This window comes from Pristis pectinata, chromosome 15 (assembly GCF_009764475.1).
Source record: "Pristis pectinata isolate sPriPec2 chromosome 15, sPriPec2.1.pri, whole genome shotgun sequence".
Classification (NCBI taxonomy): Eukaryota; Metazoa; Chordata; class Chondrichthyes; order Rhinopristiformes; family Pristidae; genus Pristis; species Pristis pectinata.
In genome coordinates, this window is record NC_067419.1 from 48,590,155 (window position 1) to 48,614,488 (window position 24,334).

Below are 24,334 nucleotides of genomic sequence, written 5' to 3' on the forward strand. Positions count from 1 at the left end.
TCAAGTAAATGCAGATGCTGGAAATATGAAATAAAAACCAGAAAGTGTCGGAAGATGAGGGTGGGGGGGTGTGGGGGGGGGGGGGAGGTTGGGGTGTCTGATAGGATAATCCTCCCTGTGGCTTCACTACTATCCTTCCCAGCTCCAACACGGTGTGGAAACCACCAGATTCTTGCAAAGTCCACTTGGTCCTCACAGACCTGAAGACCCACACCCAATGATTCAGGAACAGCTTCTTCCCCTCCGCCATCAGATTTCTGAACAGTCCATGAACCCATGAACACTACCTTGTTATTCCTCTTCTATTGCACTATTTATTTTTGTAACATATAGTAATTTTACATCTTTGCACTGTACTGCTGCCACAGAACAACAAAGGTCACGTCATATACGTCAGTGATAAACCTGATTCTGGTTCCTTTGGTCTGTGTGTGACTCAAGACTCACTGATGTCGTTGGCTCTTAACGGCCTCTTCAGCTCAGGCCCAGTAGGAATGGGTGATATATGTCAATAAATAGTAAATATTCTGTAAATTTTGTAATAACTGTCAGGCTCGGCCCATCTTTTAAATGTGCTGACATTCCAACCTCAACTTTACCCTAGGTACCTAATGGTAACCTAAGGAGCAGCACCTTCTATTGTGTCCACCAGGTGGTGGTGTGGAGTCAGTCTAGGAGAGGCCTGAGCCCTGCAGAATCAGGAGATGTTGGTCAATTCACGTTCATTTCCATATAATTGTGAACTTTGAAACATCACCCATCGACTTTCCTCACCAGTGCGTTCCACAATGATGGCTTGTCGAGGTCCACTTTGCTGTCTCCATCTGATCGCAGGCCTGAGCAGCTCTGCCTCCACGGTTCTCAAAGTTCCAATTGTGACAGCCTGTCATTGGCTGAATTCATGTGCTTCCTTGAGGAACAGGAATTGAGTTGTACAGGCTGTGGTGATTGGATAAAAAAAATCAGCTCCCAAACGCTGTCAGGTGGATGAATGGGGAACTAGGCTGGGTTATTCACTCTGGCGTCATTTTCTTATGGCAGAGCCTCCCCTTCGGATGTCCTTGGAGGCCCCTTCTGTGTGTGTTTCCTCTCCCTCCCCAGCCCCCATGCTGGGGTCTCTGTGCGAACACCCCAGAACTCAGCTTGTTGGCACCCAAGGGAGTGCTGAACAAGGACAAATTAAATCAGCCAGTGTTTTCATTCGCTAGAGTTTAGAAAATGGAGAGGGGATCCAGTCGTTCAGTATCGGTGATGAAAGATCACAAAATGTCATGATAATTCAGTTCCCTTTTCCCACATGAATGTCACGGTGTAGGTAACCACATGAACGTCACGGTGTAGGTAACCACGTGAATGTCACGGTGTAGGTAACCACGTGAACGTCACGGTGTAGGTAACCACATGAATGTCACGGTGTAGGTAACCACGTGAACGTCACGGTGTAGGTAACCACGTGAATGTCACGGTGTAGGTAACCATGTGAATGTTGCAGTGTAGGTAACTGCGTGAATGTCACGCTGTAAGTCACTACATGAATGAATTAGTGAACAATTTGTTCTGTGAAGGACTAAAGCTCATTCACTAACATGAGTGAAGATATCAACACCACATTCTTCCTCTTCTAATATCTCTGTGCTTTTCTCCTAGGGTTTTTGGAACAGCTATATTTTTGACCTCAACACTAAACATGCTCATCCCATCAGCAGCAAGAACCCACTTTGGCTGTGTTCTGTTTGTAAGAATCCTTCAAGGACTGGTGGAGGTATGGTTTGAGATCTACTTTAACAGTGGGAGACCACAGACAAGGAGTGAGCTCTGACAGAAGTAGGATGCCTGGGCTGCAGGGCTCCCTGAGCCTGCTCCACCATTCAACAGCGTGGGAAGAACTCAGTCAGTCAGGCAGCCTCTGTGGAAGAGAAACCAGTTAACGTTTCGGGTCAGGGACACTCAGAACCGGGGAGGGGTTGGGGGGGGGGGTTGGTGGAGGGTGGAGGGGCATCAGATTTTAAAGCAGATCATGGTAGGATTGAGGTGTACAACAGAAGGCTATGCCGAGATGGATTAAGACAGATCAGGTGAAAAGGAGCATGAATACTGACTGCAGATGGACAGGAAAGGTTTGGAGGGATGTGGGCCAAACACGGGCAAATGGGACTGGCTTAGCTGGGTGCCTTAGTCAGCATGGACCAGTTGGGCCGAAGGGCCTGTTTCCGTTCTGTGTGACTCAATGAGCAAAGTCAAGTTGAGTTCATTACCATCTGCACAAGTACATGTATGCACAGGTGCAATGAAAAACTTACTGGGAGCAGCATCAGTCTGCTGGAATCTGGAGCAAAAAGCAGACATGAACACCACCTTATTATTCCTTTTTTTAGCACTGTTCATTTACTTTTACGACTTTGCGCTGTACTGCTGCCGCAAAACAACATGTTTCACATCATCTGATTCTGATTCTGGACTCAGTGGGTCAGGCGGCATCTGTGGAGGCGGAGCGACGGTCAGGCATTTTGGATCGAGACCCCAACACCAGGACCGGTGTAGGGTCTCGACCTGAAACATCGACCATCCCTCTGCCTCCACAGATGCTGCCCGACCCACTGAGTTCCTCCTGCAGTTTGTTTTCACACCACTAGTGAGTTCTGCTTCTCTTCTTGAATCTGATGATCTGATCAAAACTCCCTTCCCCGGGTACATTCCCTTCACATTATCCTTCCTCCCTTACGATAACATACCTCCCTCATGGTCTGCACTCACGCTCCTCATTACCTGATCTGTCTGAACCAATCTCCATGCAGCCTTCTGTCTTACACGTCACTCCTGCCCCTAGTTCTGCAGACTGACTCCGCACCACTTCCCCCCCACCCCACCCCACCCCAACCCCCAGGTCTGAGGGAGGGTCTTTAACCTGAAACGTTAACAGGTTTCTCTTCCACAGATGCTGCCTGATTGGCTGAGTTCTTCTAGCTTTTCTGTTTCTGTTTCCGATTCCAGCATTCAGTTTTATGTTTTCACCATTCTACAAGCTGATACTTCACCTCATCTACTTCCCCCCGCTGATCCCCATGTCTGCCAATTCTCCTTGTGTTCAAAAAATCTAAAGAGGGGACATGACTGAGGTGTATAAAATTATGAGGGGTATGGATAGGGTAGATGGCAGGAAACTTTTCCTCCTTTCCCCTTATCAGACGTGGATAAAACTCGAGGAAAGGCTTAGGGTAAGGGGGAAGAGATTCAGAGGGGATTTGAGGGGGCCCTTTTTGGAATATTGTGTGCCCAAATTACAGGAAGGGTGTGGAGGCTTTGGAGAGGGTGCAGAAGAGGTTCACCAGGATGCTGCCTGGATTAGAGGGCATGAGTTGGGTGTTTTCTCTGGAGCGGTGGAGGCTGAGGGGAGACCTGATAGAAGTTTATAAGATTACGAGAGGCACAGACAGGGTAGACAGAGTCTTTTTCCCAGGGTAGAAATGTCAAGTACTGGAGGACGTGCATTTAAGGTGAGGGGGAAAGTTTAAAGGAGATGTGCGGGGCAAGTTTTTTACACAGAGAGTGGTGGGTGCCTGGAACGGGCTGCCAGAGGTGGTGGTGGAGGCAGGTACGATAGTGTGTTTAAGAGGCTGTTAGACAGACACATGAATGTGCAGGGAATGGAGGGATGTGGATCACGTGCAGGCAGAAGGGATTTAGTTTAATTTGGCATTGTGTTCGGCATGGACATTGTGGGCCAAAGGGCCTGTTCCTGTGCTGTACTGTCCTATGTTCTATGTTCTGTTAAAAGTGGGGTTAGGGACAAGTGACCGGCCCGTTCTCCTGCTCCACTGTCACATCTTTGAGGGAGACACCACTCAACCTTAAAGTTACAGTGGTGGCTTAAAGCTTGGAGGTAATTACCACCCAGGCGTGTGCTTGGGGAAGGTTTCTAACAGGTGCCAAATTCATTACAAGGTGCTTTGAACTTCTTGAAAAGTCATCCTTTGTGTGTTTTGGGGTGTTTGAAGCTCATCTCCTGTTATTAGGCAGTCTTGCTCTATGCATATTTATAATACTGAAGCTTAATGAGTGAAGGAGCTGTGTTCACATTGAAGGGTGGTGCAGTTAATCTCCCAGTATGCAGGTCTATGGAGCACTGGTTCACTAATTAAATTACTCATCCGTCCATATCAAACTCACTGTTCAAACATGGAAAATTAGGAGGTTGTTTAAATTCAGTTTGAAGTGTCTGCAGTGTTAGGCAATGATAAACCTGATCTTATTCTTGCCAAAAGTACTGAAGGCCTGTTGTCTGATTTGGTAATGTTCATTATCTAATTCAAACTGTTATCAGCAGTTACTGTAAAACCTGGGTGATACGATTCAGGCAATTGGATGCAATAATGTCATAATTTGTTGAATGACTGAAAATCTTCAGCCTTCCTCAGGGGAATGTGCCTTAAAAATCAGGGGACAATTGGAAGTGAATGAGAAATGGATCTGGGGCCCACACCTGAAGAGGGAGGTGTTCACAGAGATTGCCTGCTCACCTGGAAGAGGCCTGGTTTTGGGTGTACCTCAGGACTCCCTATTGAGGGTGTCTTTGGGCCTTTCAGCCCGCTTGGGAATTTTAGCAAGGATCTGACCCTTGTGGACCATGGGCTACAGTTGGGCTCCTGGCCAGTACAGCACTTGAGACAGGGTCCTTCCCTCAACAGTGGTGTTGAGCTCTAAAGTCCCCAGAGCTAAACTGCATTTAAATTAGCATAGACTAGGGTCATATCCCAGCTGTGTCTTTCCACCTGGAGGGAGGTGAGCTGACAGAAGAGCAAGTTAAAGATGGGGAATAGATTGAAGAACTTTAAATTATATTGTGGGTGCGGGTAAAATCACTAACAGGTCAAATTTAAGACCAATATCAGGAAACTTATACAGGCAGAAAATGCTGGAAACACTCAGCAGGTCAGGCAGCATCTGTGGAGAGAGAAACAGAACTAACTTTTCAGATTAATTTTCTTGAATTTGCGGAGGAGATTCCTCGGGATGGAGGGCTTTAGTTATGGGGAGAGACTGGACAGGCTGGGACTTGTTTTCCCTGGAGTGAAGGAGGCTGAGGGGTGATCTGATACAAGTTTATAAGACTATGAGAGGCATAGGTAGAGTAGACAGCTGTATCATTTCCCCAGGGTCAAAGTGTCTAATACTAAAGGGCATGCATTTAAGGTAAGAGGGGGAAAGTTCAAGGAAGATGTACGGGGCAAGTTTTTTTAAACAGAGAGTGGTGGGTGCCTGGAATGTGCTGCCAGGGGTGGGAGTGGAGGCAGATATGATGGAGGGGTTTAAGAGGCTCTTAGATAGGCACCTGAATGTGCAGAGAATGGAAGGATGTGGACATTGTGCAGGCAGAAGGGATTAGTTTAGTTAGGTGTTTAATTAGGTCAGAACAACATTGTGGGCCAAAGGGCCTGTTCCTGTGCGGTACTGTTCTATGTTCTGTGTTCTAGATAGTCAAAATCATTTTCGCATGATAAGTATATCAAAAACAAGAGGGTATAATTTTAAACTGAGAGGGATGAGATTTAAAGGGGATCTGAGGGGTAAGTTTTTCAGACTGAGTGTTGATATCTGGGTCTTGCTGCCAGAAGAGGTGGTGGAAACACATACAGTCACTGCGACGTTTCAACAGGCACTAAAATGGGCAAGGCATAGCCGGACACACGCCCAGTGTGGACAAATCGGACCAGTGTAAATGGTCAGAAAGGTCGGCATGGGCATGGTTCTGTGCTGTCCAACTCTCGGGTGGGGAGCGGAGAGGGCAAAGGGTAAGGTCAAAAAGTCCAGATCCATTGGTGACATCTGAGAGAGGGAGGGGAATGCTTGTTAGTTGTTGTTGATGTTGGAGGAACAGGAGACTGCTCCTTAATGGGGTGTGAATGGGAATTACTGGGAGTTCATGGGGCTCTGTTGCCATCTTTAATTCACGGGTGGACGTATGTGAACATATCCACAGTATCCTGTAATGAAGATGGTCATGGGGTTGGGCCCTTTCCCTGGCCCTGGTCATTCCCCAGGTTTCTGTGGACAGTGAACAGGAGTAGGCACACCACTGCGTCAACAGTTTTACAAAGCTCGGACCTACAGAATATGTGGAGAACTTACAGAAACTAGATTTATCTTCTCTGGAGTACAGCAGGTTTAATGGTGATTTGATCAGTGTTTTGAACATAAGAACATAAGAACTAGGAACAGGAGGAGGTCATCTGGCCCGTTGAGCCTGCTCCGCCATTCAATAAGATCGTGGCTGATCTGGCCGTGGACTCAGATCCACCCACCTGCCTTTTCCCCATAACCCTTAATTCCCCCACTATGCAAAAATCTATCTAACTGTGTCTTAAATATATCTAACAAGGTGGCCTCTACTGCTTCCCTGGGCAGAGAATTCCACAGATTCACTACTCTCTGGGAAAAGCAGTTCCTCGTCATCTCCGTCCTAAATCTTTTCCCCCAAATCTTGAATCTTGAAAGGAATCAACAGGGTAGATAGCAATAAACTGTTTCCCACTGGTGGGGTCCTCTGGACCAAAGGGTCAGAGTCAGAGAGAGATACAGCACAGAAACAGGCTCCTCAATTCACCAACAGCGCTGATAAATGACTCCAATACCAGAGGGCATGAACTTAAAGGTTCAAAGGGGATGTGCAGGGCAAGTTTTTTACACCGAGCAGTGGGTGCCTGGAATGCGCTGCCAGGGGTTGTGCTGGAGGCAGATATGATACAGATGTTTAAGAGGCTGTTGGATGGGCACATGGATGTACAGAGAATGGAGGAGTATGGAAATTGTGCAGGCAGAAGGGATTAGAACATAGAACATAAAACACTACAGCACAGTACAGGCCCTTTGGCCCACAATGTTGTGCCGACATTTTATCCTGCTCTAAGATCTATCTATGCCTTTTATCATCTTGTACACCTCTATCAAGTCAGTTTAGTTAGGTTTTTAATTATTAGTTTAATGAGTTTGGCACAACATTGAGGGCCGAAGGGCCTGCTCCTATGCTGTGTTCTCTATGTTCCATGACCACCAAGCACTCATGAGGGCCAGGCCTTTCAGGGAAGATGTTGGGAACCACTGAGGGGGATGTGTGGAGCCCTCTCCTATGAAAAGCAGAGGTGATCACTCTGTTAACCAGTTTATAGCTGAGAGGCTTGCCAGCTTCAGGCATGTGCAGCTGAGGGGGGAGCCTGGAGTTGGTGCACTGAGCAGCCTTGCTGTGAATGGCACAACAGGCTCCACTCACTCCCCGTGCCACAGTGGAGTCTTGCAGCATAGAAGGAGGCCATTCTCCCCTTTGCGATGTGCTTGCTTTTTGGAAGAGGTTTCAAATCAGTCACTCTCCTGCTCTTTCGTACAAGGTTGTACAAGACGTTGGTGAGGTTGCATTTGGAATATTGTGTTCAGTTTTGGTCACCCTGCTGTAGGAAAGATGCCATTAAGCTGGAAGGAGGGCAGAGGAGATTTATGAGGATGTTGCTGGGACTCGAGGGACTGGGCTATGGAGAGAGGTTGGGGAGGTTGGGACTTTCTTTCATTGGCGTGTAGGAGAATGAGGGGTGATTTTATAGAGGTGCATAAAATCATGAGGGGCATAGATCGGGTGAATGCACACAGTCTTTTTCCCAGGGTTGGGGAATTAGGAACCAGAGGGCATAGGTTTAAGGTGAGAGGGGAAAAATTTAATAGGAACCTGAGGGGCAACTTTTTCACCCAGAGGGTGGTGAGTATATGGAACGAGCTGCCAGAGGAAGTGGGTGAGGCAGGTACATTAACAACATTTAAAAGGTACTTGGACAAGTACATGGATGGGAAAGGTTTAGAGGGACAGGGGCCAAATACAGGCAAATGGGCCTAGATTAGATGGGCATCTTTGTCAGCCTGGACCAGTTGGGCCGGAGGGTCTGTTTCCGTGCTGTGTGACTCTGTGACTCTTTCCCCACAGCCCTGTAATAATTCCCTTTCCTGGCAGATGTGGAAATGTGATGTTAAGGTGCAGTGCCTTGTGTGAGGAGGAGATAAAGCTGGGAATCCTTAGCGGTAACCCTGGCCTGTTTCCTTTATGAGCGCCGCTCCTCGAGATCGGTGGAACTTAACCCATGGAGCTCAAACCTCCGAAGGACATGATAAACCATTTTCTCCATCTACCCTCCCCCTTCCATCCCAGGTTACACTAAATGCCAATCACATTGAAAGCTGAGATCTTTGACTGTTCCGCCAAATCTTTCAACTTACGTTTTTTGCGATGATTACTCATTCATGGACAGTGGGTATCTCTGGCAAGGCCTTTCCCTAACTGCCCCTGAGAGGGTAGGGGTGAACGACCTTCTCGAACCACTGCAGTCCCTCTGGTGAAGGTGCTCCCACACTGACGTTGGGCAGGGAGTTCCAGGATTTAGACCCAGTGATGCTGAAAGAACAGCTTTATGTAGAAGAAAGTTGGCCTTCCCCCTTGAATACTTTGCATCCTTTAAAGAAGTCACAGCTATCTGTGAACTATGTAAATCTCATGACCTGGGGTGGTGGTGGAGGCTGATATGTTGGTCAAGTTCAAGAGATTGTTAGGTAAGCATATGGAGAAATTTAAGATAGAGGGATATGTGGGAGGAAGGGGTTAGATGGTCTTAGGAGTGGTTTGAAGGTCAGCACATGGTGGGCCTGTATTGTGCTGTATTGTTCTATGGTTTAAACCCTTTCCCCATAGTATAACACCCTGGTTTAAAAAGATGTTACCAAAAATCAGCAATGAACCTAACATCAATTGTTGTCTGTGGATGAGTTCTAAACACCTTTGTATTCAGAAATATTCTTAACTTCATCCCTGGGCGGTCAGAGCCAAACTTAAGACTCGATATCCTCATCCTGAACAACTTCCCAATGGCAGAAATAATTCCCTTTCCCCCCCCCCCCCCCCAACTGTTTCAGTTTCTCCCTGGGATTTGCAACAACGGAGACAAATCCTTTAATCTAAATGCCAAGTCACCCGCAAGTTTGCACAAGCTGTTCACCATTGCCAGCACTCTCAGCTCATTCAGAAGGTTCTCAGTTCTGGCCGTGTTCAGTTCTGGTCGCCTCATTATAGGAAGGGTGTGGAAGCTTTAGAGAGGGTGCAGAGGAGATTTACCAGGATGTTGCCTGGATTGGAGAGCATGTCTTATGAGGATAGGTTGAGTGAGCTAGGGCTTTTCTCTTTGGAGAGAGGATGAGAGGTGACTTGATAGAAGTGTACAAGATGATAAGAGGCATAGATCGAGTGGAGGGTAAGAGACTTTTTCCCAGGGCGACAATGGCTAACACAAGGGGACATAAAGGTGATTGGAGGAAGGTATAAAGGGGATGTCAGGGGTAAGTTTTTTACACAGAGTGTAGTGGGTGCATGGAGTGCACTGCCCGCAGAGGTTGTGGGAGCAGATACATTAGGGACATTTAAGAGACTCTTAGATAGACACATGAATGATAGAAAAATAGGGGGCTATGTGGGAGGGAAGGGGTAGATAGATCTTAGAACAGGATAAAATGTCAGCACAACATTGTGGGCCGAAGGGCCTGTACTGTGCTATAGTGTTCTATATTCAGTTCAAGTCCCACTTGGGTAAAAATCTCAGCTGACAAATCAGTGCTGTACTGAGGACATGCCACCCTGTCAGAAGAGCTGTCTTTCCGTGTAAACACTATGCTGAGTGCCGGTCTGCTCTCTAAGATCAATGTTAAAGATCTGTCAGTACTCTTTGGAACAAAAAAATATACTTCCACTCTCTTGGGCTAATATTTATTTCTCAGCATGAGCTGGAACAGTTTATCAGGCCATTGTCACACTGCTGTCTGAGGGAACTGCTCAACCAATTGGTTGCTGTGACTCCCACATTACTGCACTTCAGAAGTATCCCATTGTTGTAAGGTGCTTTGGGATGACCTGGGTTATGAAAGGCAATACAAGCTTTGCTTAGCTTGTGTAGCCTCTCCATGTACCCAGACTGTGGAGATTTAGGTATCGTACCGATAATTCGACACGGTACTCCCTCCAAGATATTGTAGCCAGAACTGCCCCCACTGCCCCAGGTATGGTCAAACCAGAGCTTTGTATGCAACACACAATCTGCTGGAGGAACTCAGCGGGTCGAGCAGCACCTGTGGGGGGGGGGAAGGAATTGTCAATGTTTCTGGTCGAGACCTTCCATCAGATTGTTTGTTACTCCAGATTCCAGTGTCTGCAGTCTCTTGTGTCTCCAGACCTTTGTATGGCTGGAGCGTAACTTCCTTGCCAAGGGTACGTCTGGGCCGGGGTGGTGTGAGGCTGCACTGTTATTGTTAATTGTAGTTACCACTGTTAATGACCGTTACTATTTTTACAGGGAGTTACCTACCCAGCATGCCACGGACTGTGGAGCATGTGGGCCCCACCGCTGGAGAGGAGCCGGTTGGCCACGATATCTTTCTGTGGTCAGTGTCTCTGCTGTCACTACCCTTTAGTCAGCTGCCCCCCAGGCAGTGATGGAGTTAATAGCTGGGTGCCAGAGAGGAATGTGAGCTTTGGGACGCTCTCTCAGGGTTTAGACACCATGGTGTTAGTTTCCAATGCTGCACGCGATTGGGCCAATTGAACCAAGAGACACTGAGACTTTACGGCAGCTGGGCAGCTGAACACACACTGCTTAGCTGCTAGAGTTAATGTAGGACAAATGTATGCAGTGGTATTGAGAAAGGTCACCAAGAAAAGATCATTTTTTATCCAGTAATCTTTCTTTCCCTCACTTTCTTTTTCTCTATTTCTAATTAACCTTTAATTCACCACATCCCTTCCCCATCTACATATATTGACTCTTCATTCCCATATGTTCAGGAGATAGATGCTGTTTCCTGAGGTCCTTGTGGTGTAAGTTCGCTGTTTTGTTTATCTTGTTGGCACTTCAGTAAAAAATCCCTTGGCTGTGAAACATCTTGGAGATGTGTAGAGACTTCAGGATGCACTGCATAACTATTAATGTTCTTCCATTTCACATTGTTGGTTTGCATGTTGCTATATGAGAGAAACCGGCTCTTTGGTCCAACATGCCCCATACCAAACATCAAACACTGATTTAATTTACCGGTACATGACCCGTAGCCTTTTATGCCTTGGTGATGTCCAACTAATGGGGTAAAGCTAGCATTAGGTTGTGTTACTCGACTAGCTGTCCGGAGACCCCTTCATGAACAATTGGGAAACCTGCGTTCAAATTCCACACGGCTGCTCAGAAATTTAGATTCAGTTAATTAAACAATTCTGTAGGAAGAAAAACTTCGCGTTTGTATTGATGAAGGGTCTCGGGCCAAAATGTCGACTGTTCATTTCCCTCCATGATGCTGCCTGACCTGCTGAGTTCCTCCAGCATTTCCTGTGTGTTGCTCTCAGTTTCCAGCATCTGCAGTCTCGCTTGTGTCTCTGTTGGCGTCAGTATTGATGACTGTAATTTGTTTGTAACCATCTCCTGGGTTCCCTAACCTTGTTTAGGGAAGGAAATCTGCCTTCTTTACCTGCTCTGACCTATCTATGATTCCAGACCCACAGCAACATGGCTGAGTCTGAATCGGCCAACAAACCTCTTCACATGAGGACATGTGAGGGTGGCAGTAAATGCTGGCTTGGCCAATCGGAGCCACATCCAGTGAATGAATAACCTTGCAACAAAAACCAAACTGCTGGAAGAACTCAGCAGGTCAGGCAGTATCTGTGGAGGTAGAGGGATGGTTGACGTTCTGGGTCAAGACCATGCATCAGGACCGAGAGTGTGGAGGGAAGATAATTTAGATAACAATTATAGAAGTCTGGTTGAAGGGAAGTATTGGTCAGGACTCGGGAGGAAGTCCCCTGCTCCTCTTCAAAATGATATTGCTGGATCTTTGCTTCCACCTGAGAGGTCAGGTGAAGCTTCAGTTCAATTTGATCAGAATACAGACCCTCGACAATACAGCACTCCCTCAGTTCTGCACCAGTTTTGTGCTCAAGTCTCTGGGGTGGACCATGACCTTCTGGATTTGGTTTTGGTTTATTATTGCCACATGTACCAAGATACAGTGAAAAGCTTTTTGTGTGCCATCCAGACAGATCATTCCGTACATTGAGGTAGTGAAAAAGATGAAGTTTGTAAGAGCTGATAGAAGTTTATAAGATTATGAGAGGCACAGATAGAGTAGGCAGCTGGTATCTTTGCCCCAGGGTTGAAATGTCTAATACTAAAGGGCATGCACTTAAGGTGAGAGGGGGAAAATTGAAAGGAGATGTGCGGGGCAAGTTTTTTACACAGAGAGTGGTGGGTGCCTGGAGCAGGCTGCCTGGGATGGCGGTGGAGGCAAATACGACAGAAGTGTTTAAGATAAGATTTCTTTATTAGTCACATGTACATCAAAACACACAGTGAAATGCATCTTTTGTGTAGAGTGTTCTGGGGGCAGCCCGCAAGTGTCACCACGCTTCCAGCGCCAACATAGCATGCCCACAACTTCCTAACCCGTACGTCTTTGGAATGTGGGAGGAAACCAGAGCACCCGGAGGAAACCTACACAGACACGGGGAGAACGTACAAACTCCTTACAGACAGTGGCCAGTATTGAACCCGGGTCGCTGACGCTGTAACAGCGTTATGCTAACCGCTACACTACCATGGCTGCATAGCTACATATATCCTCACGCTCAATTTGTTTTGCTGTCTTAAGCTCTCCAGCAGTGTAACGGGATGAGCAGGATCTCAGATAGGCACATGAATATGCAGAGAATGGAGGGATGGACTTGTGTAGGCAGAAGGGACTAGTTTAGTAAGCTTTCAGTTACTAATTAGTTCAGCACAACATGGTGGGCCGAAGGGCCTTTTCCTGTGCTGTACTGTTCTATGTTCTATGTTCTCTGAAAACAGAATGCAGAATAAAGTGTTACAGTTACAGAGAAAGTGCAGTGCAGGCAGAGAATAAGGTGCAAGGGCCACGACAAGGTAGATTGGAAGATCAAGAGTTCATCTTTTAGTGTATGAGAGGTCCGTTCAAGAGTCTGTTAACAGTGGGATAGAAGCTGTCCTTGAGCCCGGTGGTACGTGCTTTCAGGCTTTTGTATCCTCTGCCTGTTGGGTTGAAGGTGGAGCGTGTGACCAATACCGACATAGTTGGCACCTGTAACCCAGGCCGGAACACCACATCCTGTTCACCTGAGCAGTTGAAGGGATGTAGACATTCTGCACTTCATGACGTGGATCCATTGGGAAGCAAGAGCTCTGACCACAAACTGCCAGGAAATAACCAGCCAACCGCTGATGCTATCAGCTCGTCTTTCTATGCAGCAATCTCTGACGACAGAACACAGCTGCACAATTAATTTTCACCCTGTGCTCGATCCACACACATGAGGTAGCTGTTCACCTGGTAACTGGTATCTGATGGAAGGGACGTCTGTTGCTATGGAGACATATTAATATTGCTTCAAAACGGAAGCCTTTAATACAGCCATTGCACATCTAACAAGGAGCGACTTCCAATATAATCAGCAGCTAACAATGAGACTGTTCTGATGTTACAGAGCTGTGAAATTTAAAGATTTAATATTTTCTTTTGCAGTTCTGAAGGCACTTTGTTCTAACTGCTGTATACCTGAGGTCGTCCAAAACCCTTCTGCCCATGTTGTAGCTGGCACAGTGGAATGTGTAATAGAACAGGGAGTTGGTGTTGAGCTGGAAGTTCAGTCATGACGTTAATGAATGGTGGAGCAGGTTTGGAAGGCCAAATGACCTTCTCCTGCTCCTGTTCCCTCTGTAAGTTCTGTTCACCCATCACACCTGTGCTCACTGGCCAGCAGTGACTCCCACTTAAGCAACAACTCTACTTCACAACTCTCCCTCTTGTTTCCAGATCACTCGTGGCCACATCCCTCTTTGCCTTGGTAATCTCTCCAGCCCCACAACCCTCCAAGGTCTCTGCTCTTCTCCAAATCCAGAGTCTTGATCATCCCAAATTCAATCCTGCCACCACCAGTGACGGTGCCTCCTGCTGCCTGGACCTTAAGCACTAGAATTCCCTTTCAGGTTCAGATCAGTTTATTGTCACATACACCAGGGTGCAGTGGGAATAATAAATACAACAATAAATACAGCGATGAGCACAAAATAACGGAATGGTGCAAAGTGTAGTAGTGCAAAGGTGGGAGTGTAAGAAGAAATGCTACAGTGACCATAACAGAAGAGGGAGGATTAATGGTTTGAGGACGTGGCAGCACCACTGGGAAGGGGAGGCGAAAGAGGTGATGCTTCAGAAATCTGAACCAATCACTTCTTCCCAAAGCTTCCTGTCTGTCAACTATCTCTCCCTTTAAGAGTTTCCTACCTGTCTGATTTCTCTCCTCTGCTCTAATATGTACCTTGGCATTAGTTTACACTATACGTTAATATTCCTTGCGATGTTTTTGGTATCTCAGGGGCACCATAATCGTTAATGTCATTAGGGAGGGAAAGGGACATATTTTCACCAACAGTCCCAGAGATGTGCGGCCTCAGTTCTGCAGGGAGACTGGGTAGTTGGGGCTGTTATCCTTCGAACAGATAGGGTGAAGAGGAGATTTAATGGAGATGGAATGGTGTTGATGGAGTGAATAAAGATCCCAGTGGCCAAAGCGTCAGCAATCAGGACGTTGATTTTTTTCTCAGTATCTGTTCATGGTATTTGGCTGCCGTTGGCTAGGTTGAGATTTATAGCCCAGCCCTAACTATCCTTGAGCTCCATGGCTTGTCAATACTACATCAGACTCAATCCAGTATTTCAGTACAGTTTCTGGACCACACAGCCTGAGGAGATGCCAGAGGAAGAGACTCTCACATCTGACTCTGACAACGCCTCATTAGCTTAATTAGTTCAGCACAACATCGTGGGCCGAAGGCCCTGTTCCTGTGCTGTACTGTTCTGTGTTCTATGTCCCTAAGAAACATCTAGATAATCACTTGCGTCACCAAGTGGTAGAAAGCTGTGGACCAAGTGCTGGTAAATGGGATTAGTGTAAGGGGTGGGCATGGGCTAGGTGGGCTGAAGGGCCTGTTCTTGTGCTGTGTGACTCAATGACTCTGATAGAGTGTTAGTCAGGATCCAGGAGAAATAAGGATTTTCCAGCTGGACACAGCAAGCTGGGAAGGACGTCACTCTTGTGAATTCCCACAGTCCTTTCCAATTGGGAGTAAATTGATGTGCTTAAAAAAAGTCTCCTGCTCCTGTCCCCTCCACTTTCCTTTCCCATTCCTCTTCAGTACAGTGATCACACCCCCACCTCTCCACCCCTCCCGCAGATTCTGTGGGATAATTGGTCACGAGGTACGGTGGGTTCCCCACAGAGTGAGGTCTTCTCTCATCCTTCATTGTGTGTCCCCCTCAGGTTCCTACGCAGGGGCAGTGGTGGCAATGCCGCTCGCTGGATTGTTGGTCCAATACAAAGGCTGGTCTTCTGTTTTCTACGTTTATGGTGAGTCCCAGGAGAGTTGAGTGGCCGCTAAATCTGATATTTATTCAGGTCCTTGTTGCCGAGGGTCACCTCAGCAACAGGTGAACTGCAAGGAGCTGGTGTTGCGGGGAAGTTCACATCACTGAACTTGAAGTCAAAGGGGCAACTTTGCAAAACTTCTCTCCGATTGTACTTCATTGTGTCAAATGAGAGAGCAGGCAAAGCCTCAGTTTGACGTCTTATCTGAAAGTTAGCACTGGTGACGATGCAGCGCTCTCTCAGTACTGTACTGGAGCATCAGCCTGGACTTTAGTGCCCAAGTCTTTGGAGTGGGACTTGGAACCCACAACCTTTCCACTGAGGAGAGAGGGACTCGTGTTCCACAGCTGAAGCAGCCAATGCAAGAGGAGCATTCAGCTGAGAGGCTGGGTTGTCTGATACGGGTAGGTGAGAGATGTGTCAGGTATGATTAGCTGGTTAGGGGGGCAAATTAAAGAGACAGTCTGTGAAGGCGTGAGGTAAGTTATTTAATTTATTCCTTTTTTTGTCACAATCTAGACATTGTTGGCAAGGCCAGCAATAATTGCCCTTCCTTAATTGCCCCTGAGAAGGAGGTGGTGAACCAACCACTTAAATCTCTGCAGTCCTGGTGAAGGTGCTGTTGGGGAGGGAGTTCTGGGTTTAGACCCAGTGAGGGACTGACGGTATACTTCCAAATCAGGATTGTGTCTGACTTAGAGGGGAACATGTGTTGGGTGGTGTTCCCCTGTGCCTGAAACCCTTGGTGGAAGTCATGGGCTTGAAAGAGCTGTCCAAGGTGACCACAGTGCATTTTGTAGACGTCAAAATCATTCACCAACACTGACCACCCAGGAACTTGGGACAGGGCCTCACCAGCTGTCAAAGCCGTTCTGTGAGTGCAGCTGGCTGCCATTGCTGAGACACTCCCCTGGCGATGACAGGGGTCCCAGTGGAAGGCTACACTGGGCCACACTGGAACAGCCTGGCCCAGTGATCGCTGGCCCCAGTATAACCTCATAGGCTGTCGTCTGCTTCAACCACCTGGAGTGTAGTCATGCTTTCATTCCCATTTTCCAGGTATATTTGGAATGATATGGTACATATTTTGGCTGCTCCTTGCCTACCAGAGTCCAGCAAAGCACCCGACAATAACCAGCGAAGAGAGGACGTACATTGAGACCAGTATTGGGGAGAGGGCGTCTCTCGTCAATGCCAATCAGGTGAGACAGCAGCAGGTACCAATGGTCTGGTACATTGGCCACAGTGAACACCAGCAGCAACTGCTGTAGATAAGAAAACCTCCCCAGAAAATCTCAACCCAGAGGTTGGAGGGCCAGCAACTAAGCACTCAGAGCCCCTCTCGCTGCTTATCCCTAACTCTTTCACTCACCCAGGCCTGTATGATAATGTAGTTGTTGAGATAGTGGTCTATTGATCCAAACCTGTGGGTGCCCATTCAATAACTAAAGCAGTCAAACAGCCCAAAGAACTTCTCAGGAGTTTTCAGGCAAAGTTTGGGACTGAACCAAAGTTTGGGACTTTCTGCAGGAGAAAGCTGCAGAAAAGATCCACAAGGATGTTACCGGGACTGGAGGGCTTGAGTTATAAGGAGAGGCTGGATAGGCTGGGGCTTCCTTCCCGGCATGCAAGAGGTTGAAGGGTGACCTTATAGAGGTATATGGAATCATGAGAGGCATAGATAAGGTGGATGGTCACAGGGTGGGGGAATCTACAACTAGAGGGCACAGATTTAAGGTGAGGGGAAAAATTTAAAAGGGAGCAGAGGGGCAGGTTTTTCACACAGAGGGTGGTGGGGATATGGAATGAGCTTCCAGAGGAAGTGGTTGAGGCAGGCACAATAACAACTTTTAAAAGGAACTTGTACAGGTACATGGATAGGAAAGGTTTAGAGGGATATGGGCCAAACACAGACAAATGGGATGATGCTGGAGGAACTCAGCAGGCCAGGCAGCATCCGTGGAGAAAAGCAGGCGGTCAACGTTTCGGGTCAGGACCCTTCTTCAGTCCTGGAGAAGGATCCTGACCCGAAACGTTGACCGCCTGCTTTTCTCCACGGATGCTGCCTGGCCTGCTGAGTTCCTCCAGCATCATCGTGTTTTTCATCTAGATTCCAGCATCTGCAGTCCTTTGTTTCTCACAGGCAAATGGGACTAGCTCAGATAGACATCTTGGTTGGCATGGACCAGATGGGCCGAAGGGCCTGTTTACATGTGACTCTGTAACTTGTGAGCCAGGTAAGAAGCTACTGGGATAGGTGGTCCACAGCTCAGTCAGAGAGGAAGGTTCGGAGGGGGAGAGAAGGGGTGGAGAGTTTTAAGGAGGCCTGGGGCTGAAGGCATATCTGCCAGGGATGGCAAAGGGGCCAGAACTGGAGGGCTTGTTCACTCAAGGGATGTGGACACATTGACAATGTGGCATATATTGTCCAACCCTAGTTCCACCTGCCCTGGCATATTGAACCACTGCAGTCCTTCTGATGAAGGTGCTCCCACAGTGCTGCTGGGGAGGGAGTTCCAGGGTTTAGACCCAGTGACAGTGAGTGGGTCTGGAGTCACCCACAGCTTAGACGATGGCATACTTCCCTCCCCTAAAGAACGTTAGTGATCTGGTAGTTTTCTGTTTCTTGTTATTGGGACATCTAAAAAATTGCAGCATTATTTGCTTGAATTTTAATTCCATTTTTGCCACAAGATTTAAATTTGAGTGTCTGGATCAGTAGTCTAGATTGTGGGTTCCTGCCCAGTAACTCAATCACTGTGCTATCAATCTTGTCTTCAGATCTGGGGGAGCTCAGGAGATAGCAATAAACAGCCAGAGGGATTTTGGGTACTCAGTTGTTAACTCTCTGTGTTAAAAGTTTCTGGGGATCATCTTAACTTTGGGCAGTGGTTGTCAATGAGAGCCAACTAAGGGGAACATTGGGTGAGGTGCAAATTGGCCAGCATTGATGATATTGGCTACTTTGCACCACTGTTGCTGATTACAACGACCTCCAGAGTGTTTAAACTCTGCCTGAATATGTTTAGGGATAAGTTGGATCACCAGAGACTGCAGGTGCTGGAATCTGGAGCAACAAACAATCTACTGGAGGAACTCAGCGGGTTGAAAGGAATTATCAGGCCAAAATGTCAGTGATTGCCATCCTCCCACAGATGCTGCTCGACCTGCTGAGTTCCTCCCGTAGGTTGTTTGTTGCTCTAGAGATAATTTTACATGTCACCAAAGATAGAGGATTGTAACTAACAGAGAATCACTAATAAATCCAACAAAGAATTCAGAGAGAGACACAAGAGACTGCAGACGCTGGAAATCTGGAGTACACGCAAAGCGCTGGGAGAACTCAGCAGGTCAGGCAGCATCTTTGCTCCGTCCACCGTACCAGCCGGGATCTCCCGGCGGTTCTTTTAAGTCCACTTCCCATTCCCACACCGACACGTCAGTCCGCAGCCTCTGACACTGTCAAGTTGAGGCTAGATGCAGATTAGAGGAACAGCGCCTCATATTCCGCCTGGGCAGTCTCCAACCTGACGGCATCAACATCGATTTCTCTAACTCTCAGTAACCACTTCGCTCTGCCCATTTTTCCCTAATCCCCCTCTCGCCTCTCTCTTTCCCCCCCCCTTAGCCTCTCCATCTGCCCCTCACCCACACACTCCTCCCTCCGGTTCCCCTCCTCACCTCTTCCCTTTATTCCATGTTCCACCATCCTCTCCTATCAGATTCCAACTTCTTCACCTCTTTGTCACCCACTTCTAACATTCCCACTCTCCCCTCTCCCTCATCTGCCTACACCTCCCTCACCTGGAGCCACCCATCACCTGCCAGCTCTTGCGCCACCTCTTTATACTGGCTCTCTCCCCTCTTTCTTTCCAGTCCTGATGAAGGGTCTCGACCCAAAACGTTGACTCTCCATTTCTCTCCATAGATGCTGCCTGACTCGCTGAGTTCCTCCAGTGCTTTGTGTGTTGCTAAAGAATTCAGAGAGACCTCTTATCCCCGAGAGTAGTGAGAATATGGAGCTCACTCCCATTGTAAATGGTTGAGGGGAGAGCTGTGTTGGGTAGATAAACATATTTCCTTATGACATAGAAGGAGGCCATTTGGCCCACCAAATCCATGCTATCTGCCAGAACAATGCTATCAATCACATTCCTCCACAGCAAGCATATTAACCTACTGATAAGCCCTCTTTATTAGTCACGTGTACATCGAAACGCACAGTGAGATGCATCTTTTGCATAGAGTGTTCTGGGGGCAGCCCGCAAGTGTCGCCACACTTCCGGCGCCAACATAGCATGCCCATAACTTTCTAACCCGTACGTCTTTGGAATGTGGGAGGAAACCCATGCAGTCACAGGGAAAACGTGCAAACTCCACACAGACAGCATCAGAGGTCAGGATCGAACCCGGGTCTCTGGAGCTGTGAGGTTGTAACTTTACCTGCAGTTCCACTGGGAGAAAGGAACATGTCCTGCCACGTTGTGACTGATGGTGCCCATTGTCTAACCCTCACACAGAAGTTCAGGACTCCCTGGCTGAAGTTTTTCACCTCCATGCCAGTGTACGCCATCATTGTGGCCAATTTCTGCCGAAGCTGGACCTTCTACCTGCTGCTCATCAGCCAGCCAGCCTACTTCGAGGAAGTCTTTGGTTTTCCCATCAGTAAGGTAAGCAAAAAAGAAGTTTCCAACTCTACCTCCTCTGCTGTATTGACACTGTGGGTCATGGTCTCAGCCTGGGAACTTGCTGCATGGACTCAGACATCACCCGGTTTACAACTGCCCGACCTCTCACCAGCAGGTAACCCTGGTCCCTGGGGCACAGAGCAATGGTTAAAATGTGGACTTTGAGAGATGCTGTTTCTTTTTCTCAGAGTCAGGGGGCCGATCTATTGGGGGCTGGGCAATAACTTGGGTACATCCTGACTCTGGCCACCAGGACAAAGCTTGGAAATTCAGTTTTGGGAGGAAGAACATGTCATCGGGATGTCTACCTTTTGGAATTTACATTTCTGTAATGCCTTTCCCAACTTCAGAACATTTCGAACACTTAATAAGATAAGATATCTTTATTAGTCACATGTACATTGAAACACACAGTGAAATGCATCTTTTGCGTAGAGCGTTCTGGGGGCAGCCCACAAGTGTCGCCGCGCTTCCAAGCACCAACATAGCATGCCCACAACTTCCTAACCTGTACATCTTTGGAATGTGGGAGGAAACTGGAGCACCCAGAGGAAACCCATGCAGTCACACGGGGAGAACATACAAACTCCTTACAGACAGTGGCGGGGATTGAGCCCGTACATTTATCTCCATAGTACATTTCCCTTCAAAAATGTCATCCCAATTTACACTCTCAAGTTCTTGCCTTATAGCCTCATAATTCGCCTTTCCCCAATTAAATATCCTCCCGTCCTCTTTGCTCCTATCCCTGTCCATGACAATGCTAAAGGTTATGGAGCAGTGGTCACTGTCCCCCAAATGTTCACCCACCAATAGATCTGTCACCTGACCCTGTTCGTTACCTAAAACTAGACCTAATATGGGATTCCCTCTAATTGGCCTGTCAACATACTGTGACAGGAATCCGTCCTGGACACACTTAACAAACTCTGCCCCCTCTAAACCTTTGGCATTAAGCAGGTGCCAATCAATATTTGGGAAGTTGAAGTCTCCCATGATAATAACCCTGTTATTTTCGCATCTTTCCAAAATCTGCATCCCAATCTGCTCCTCAGTATCCCTACTGCTACCGATCCATGCAACACAGATCTACAGAAGATCTCTAGCAGTGAAGCTTTTGCATGCAAAAGCCTAGAATGAGCTCCCCTGGCTTCCAGCACACACTGAGGCAGGTTGGAGAATTGTGGGGACTCTGTACCACTTCCCACAAGCAGAGAGTTAGTGGAACACCTCTCAGCCTCTCTGAGCCCTGAGTAACCAGCAACAAACTCTGGATTGAGTTCTGGTTGTCTGTGAATAAAAAGAGTGGGTTAGAATTCAGGCCCATGCATCATCCAGAATATTTTGTTCAGTGACAGGTTTGGTACGTAACTGAAATTAAACTAATAAAGGCATTGAACTGATCTGGTATCTGATCGGATGTGTACCCAATAGCACCACTGAAACCTGTTTCATTAAGCACTCTTCATTATTATAACATCCCTTCACCTTGGACTGGTGCAGTTGCAGCGATGATATCACACGCTGGATGACAGGATAACTGGTAGAAATATAATTAAACAGAAGCCAAGGAACTTGTAAGGTGCAGCCTTAAAAATCCGTCATAACAATAAATGAAAGACAATGAAAAACTGGTGACAAAAAGGTAAATTAATTAATGTGGGGGCTGTGTGAATAACTGAAGGACAAATTAAAGTGGGAGACAGAGTAAGAGGAAGTTTTTTTGCTGACTGATTCATAACTTAAGAGCACTGTGTGCAGCTCTGGTTGCCGCATTATAGGAAGGATGTGGAGGTGTTGGAGAGGGTGCAGAGGAGATTTACCAGGATGCTGCCTGGATTGGAGAGTATTGAATATGAGGAGAGGCTTAAGGTGCTAGGGCTTTATTCACTGGAAAGGAGGAGGATGAGGGGGAGACATGATAGAGGTGGATAAAATATTGAGAGGAATAGATAGAGTAGACAGTCAGCGCCTCCTTCCCAGGGCACCAGTGCTCAAGACGAGAGGTCATGGCTTTAAGGTTATGGGTGGGAGGTTCAGGGGAGATGTCAGGGGGAGGTTTTTCACCCAGAGAGTGGTTGGTGCATGGAATGCACTGCCTGGGGTGGTGGTGGAGGCAGATACATTGAACAGGTTCAAGAGCTTGTTGGATAGGCACATGGAGGAATGTGAGATAGAGGGATATGCGGGAGGAAGGGGTTAGGTAGTGTGAGGGTGGTCTGATGGACGGCACAACATGGTGGGCCGAAGGGCCTGTTTTGTGCTGTATGGTTCTATGGTACTTCTATGGTACTTCTATGTCTCTATAATGGAGCAGGCAGGCTCTTTATTGTAAGAAAACACAAAAGATGCCATTAAAGTTATTGAACATGGTTTCTTCAGTGATTGAAGAATTATAAAGAGCTAATTCTTCAATAGTCGTGAAGGGTTTTGATGGAATACACAAGCAGAAGTTTTTCCAGTGCAGGAGGGTCAGATATAAGGGGATGTGTTTGAAGGGATCGGGAAATGAACCAGGGAGAAGGAGTGGAATTTCTTCATGCCGTGCGTTGTGTGATGTGGAATCCACTCCCTGACAGGGTTGTGAAGCGAATTCACAGGAACTTTCAAATCCTTGTAGGGGAGAGATTGCAGGGCTCTGGTGAAAGGGAAGTGGGATTAAATGGAGAACTCTTTCAAAGAACTGGCAAGACATAAGCCACTGGAGGAACTCAGCAGGTCAGGCAGCACCTGTGGAGGGAAATGGGTAGTTGACGTTTTGAATTGACACCCTTCATCTGGACCAGATGCTGCCTGACCCGATGAGTTCCTCTAGCAGATCGTTTGTTGTTCCACATTCCAGCATCTGCCGTCTGTTGTGTCTCCATTTCACTGCTGGCACAGATACAGTAGGGACAAATGGAAACTCCCTTCTGTGTGGTATGATTCTATGACATGGGAAACTCTGTTCACTGGCTCGTGAGTCCAGAAATAAGGTGATTAATGTAAGGTGGCCAATGACAAATCAAAGAATTAACAGTTAAAATAAGGTCATATAGAAAGTTAAAATTATAGTTGTAGTGAGAGCTGCCCAGGCTGGTGATGTTCCCTGTGGAACAGAGAAGGCTGAGAGGAGATTAAATCTTTAAAAGCATGGAGACAGGGTAAACAGTGAGGGCCAATTTCTCTTGGGGAGAGAGGTCAGTAACTAGGTGGCGTTGTCTTAAGTCCTTAGTCAGAAGGTTATAGAACATAGAACATAGAATGTGACAAAGCACATTGATGAAGGTAGAGCAGTGAATGTGGTGAACATGGATTTTAGTAAGACGTTTGATAAGGTTCCTCATGAAGGCTCATTCAGAGAGTCAGGAGGGATGGGATCCAGGAAAACTTGGCTGTGTGGATTCAAAATTGGCTTGCCCATAGAAGACAGAGGGTGGTTGTAGATGGAGTGTATTCTGCCTGGAGGTCAGTGACCAGTGGTGTTCCACAGGGATCTGTTCTGGGACCCTGCTCTTTGTGATTTTTATAAATGGCTTGGATGAGGATGTGGAAGGGTGGGTTAGTAAGTTTGCAGATGACATGAAGGTTGATGGTGTTGTGGATAGTGTAGAAGGTTGCTGTAGATTACAACAGGACATTGATAGAATGCAGAGCTGGGCTGAGAAGAGGCAGATGGAGTTCAACCTGGAAAAGTGTGAAATTACACACTTTGGAAGATCAAATTTGAAGGCAGAATACGTTAATGGCAGGACTTTTAGCAGTGTGGAGGAACGGAGGGATCTTGGGGTCCATGCCCATAGATCCCTCAAGGTTGCCACACAGGTTGATAGGGCTGTTAAGAAGGCGTATGTTGTGTTGGCCTTCACTAGTCGGGGTAGTGAGTTCAAGAGCCACGAGGTAATGTTGCAGCTCTATAAAACTCTGGTTAGACCACACTTGGAGTATTGTGTTCAGTTCTGGTTGCCTCATATAGGAAGGATGTGGAAGCTTTAGAGAGGGTGCAGAGGAGATTTACCAGGATGCTGCCTGGATAGGAGAGCATGTCTTATGAGGATAGGTTGAGTGAGCTAGGGCTTTTCTCTTTGGAGAGAAGGAGGATGAGAGGTGACTTGATAGAGGTGTACTAGATGATAAGAGGCACAGATCGAGTGGACAGTCAGAG

At 47.3% G+C, this 24,334-nt stretch overlaps 1 protein-coding gene across 1 annotated transcript in view; it reads left to right on the top strand.

Moving 5' to 3' along the window:
- The window catches only part of slc17a8 (solute carrier family 17 member 8), a 68,030-nt gene that overhangs the window by 26,237 nt on the left and 17,459 nt on the right, over window positions 1-24,334 (top strand). The window contains exons 4-8 of the mRNA XM_052029790.1: window positions 1,648-1,762; window positions 10,371-10,458; window positions 15,398-15,484; window positions 16,562-16,704; window positions 20,023-20,172. Of these exons, the coding sequence (XP_051885750.1) occupies window positions 1,648-1,762; window positions 10,371-10,458; window positions 15,398-15,484; window positions 16,562-16,704; window positions 20,023-20,172 (583 nt within the window). The remainder of the gene's footprint in view (window positions 1-1,647; window positions 1,763-10,370; window positions 10,459-15,397; window positions 15,485-16,561; window positions 16,705-20,022; window positions 20,173-24,334) is intronic.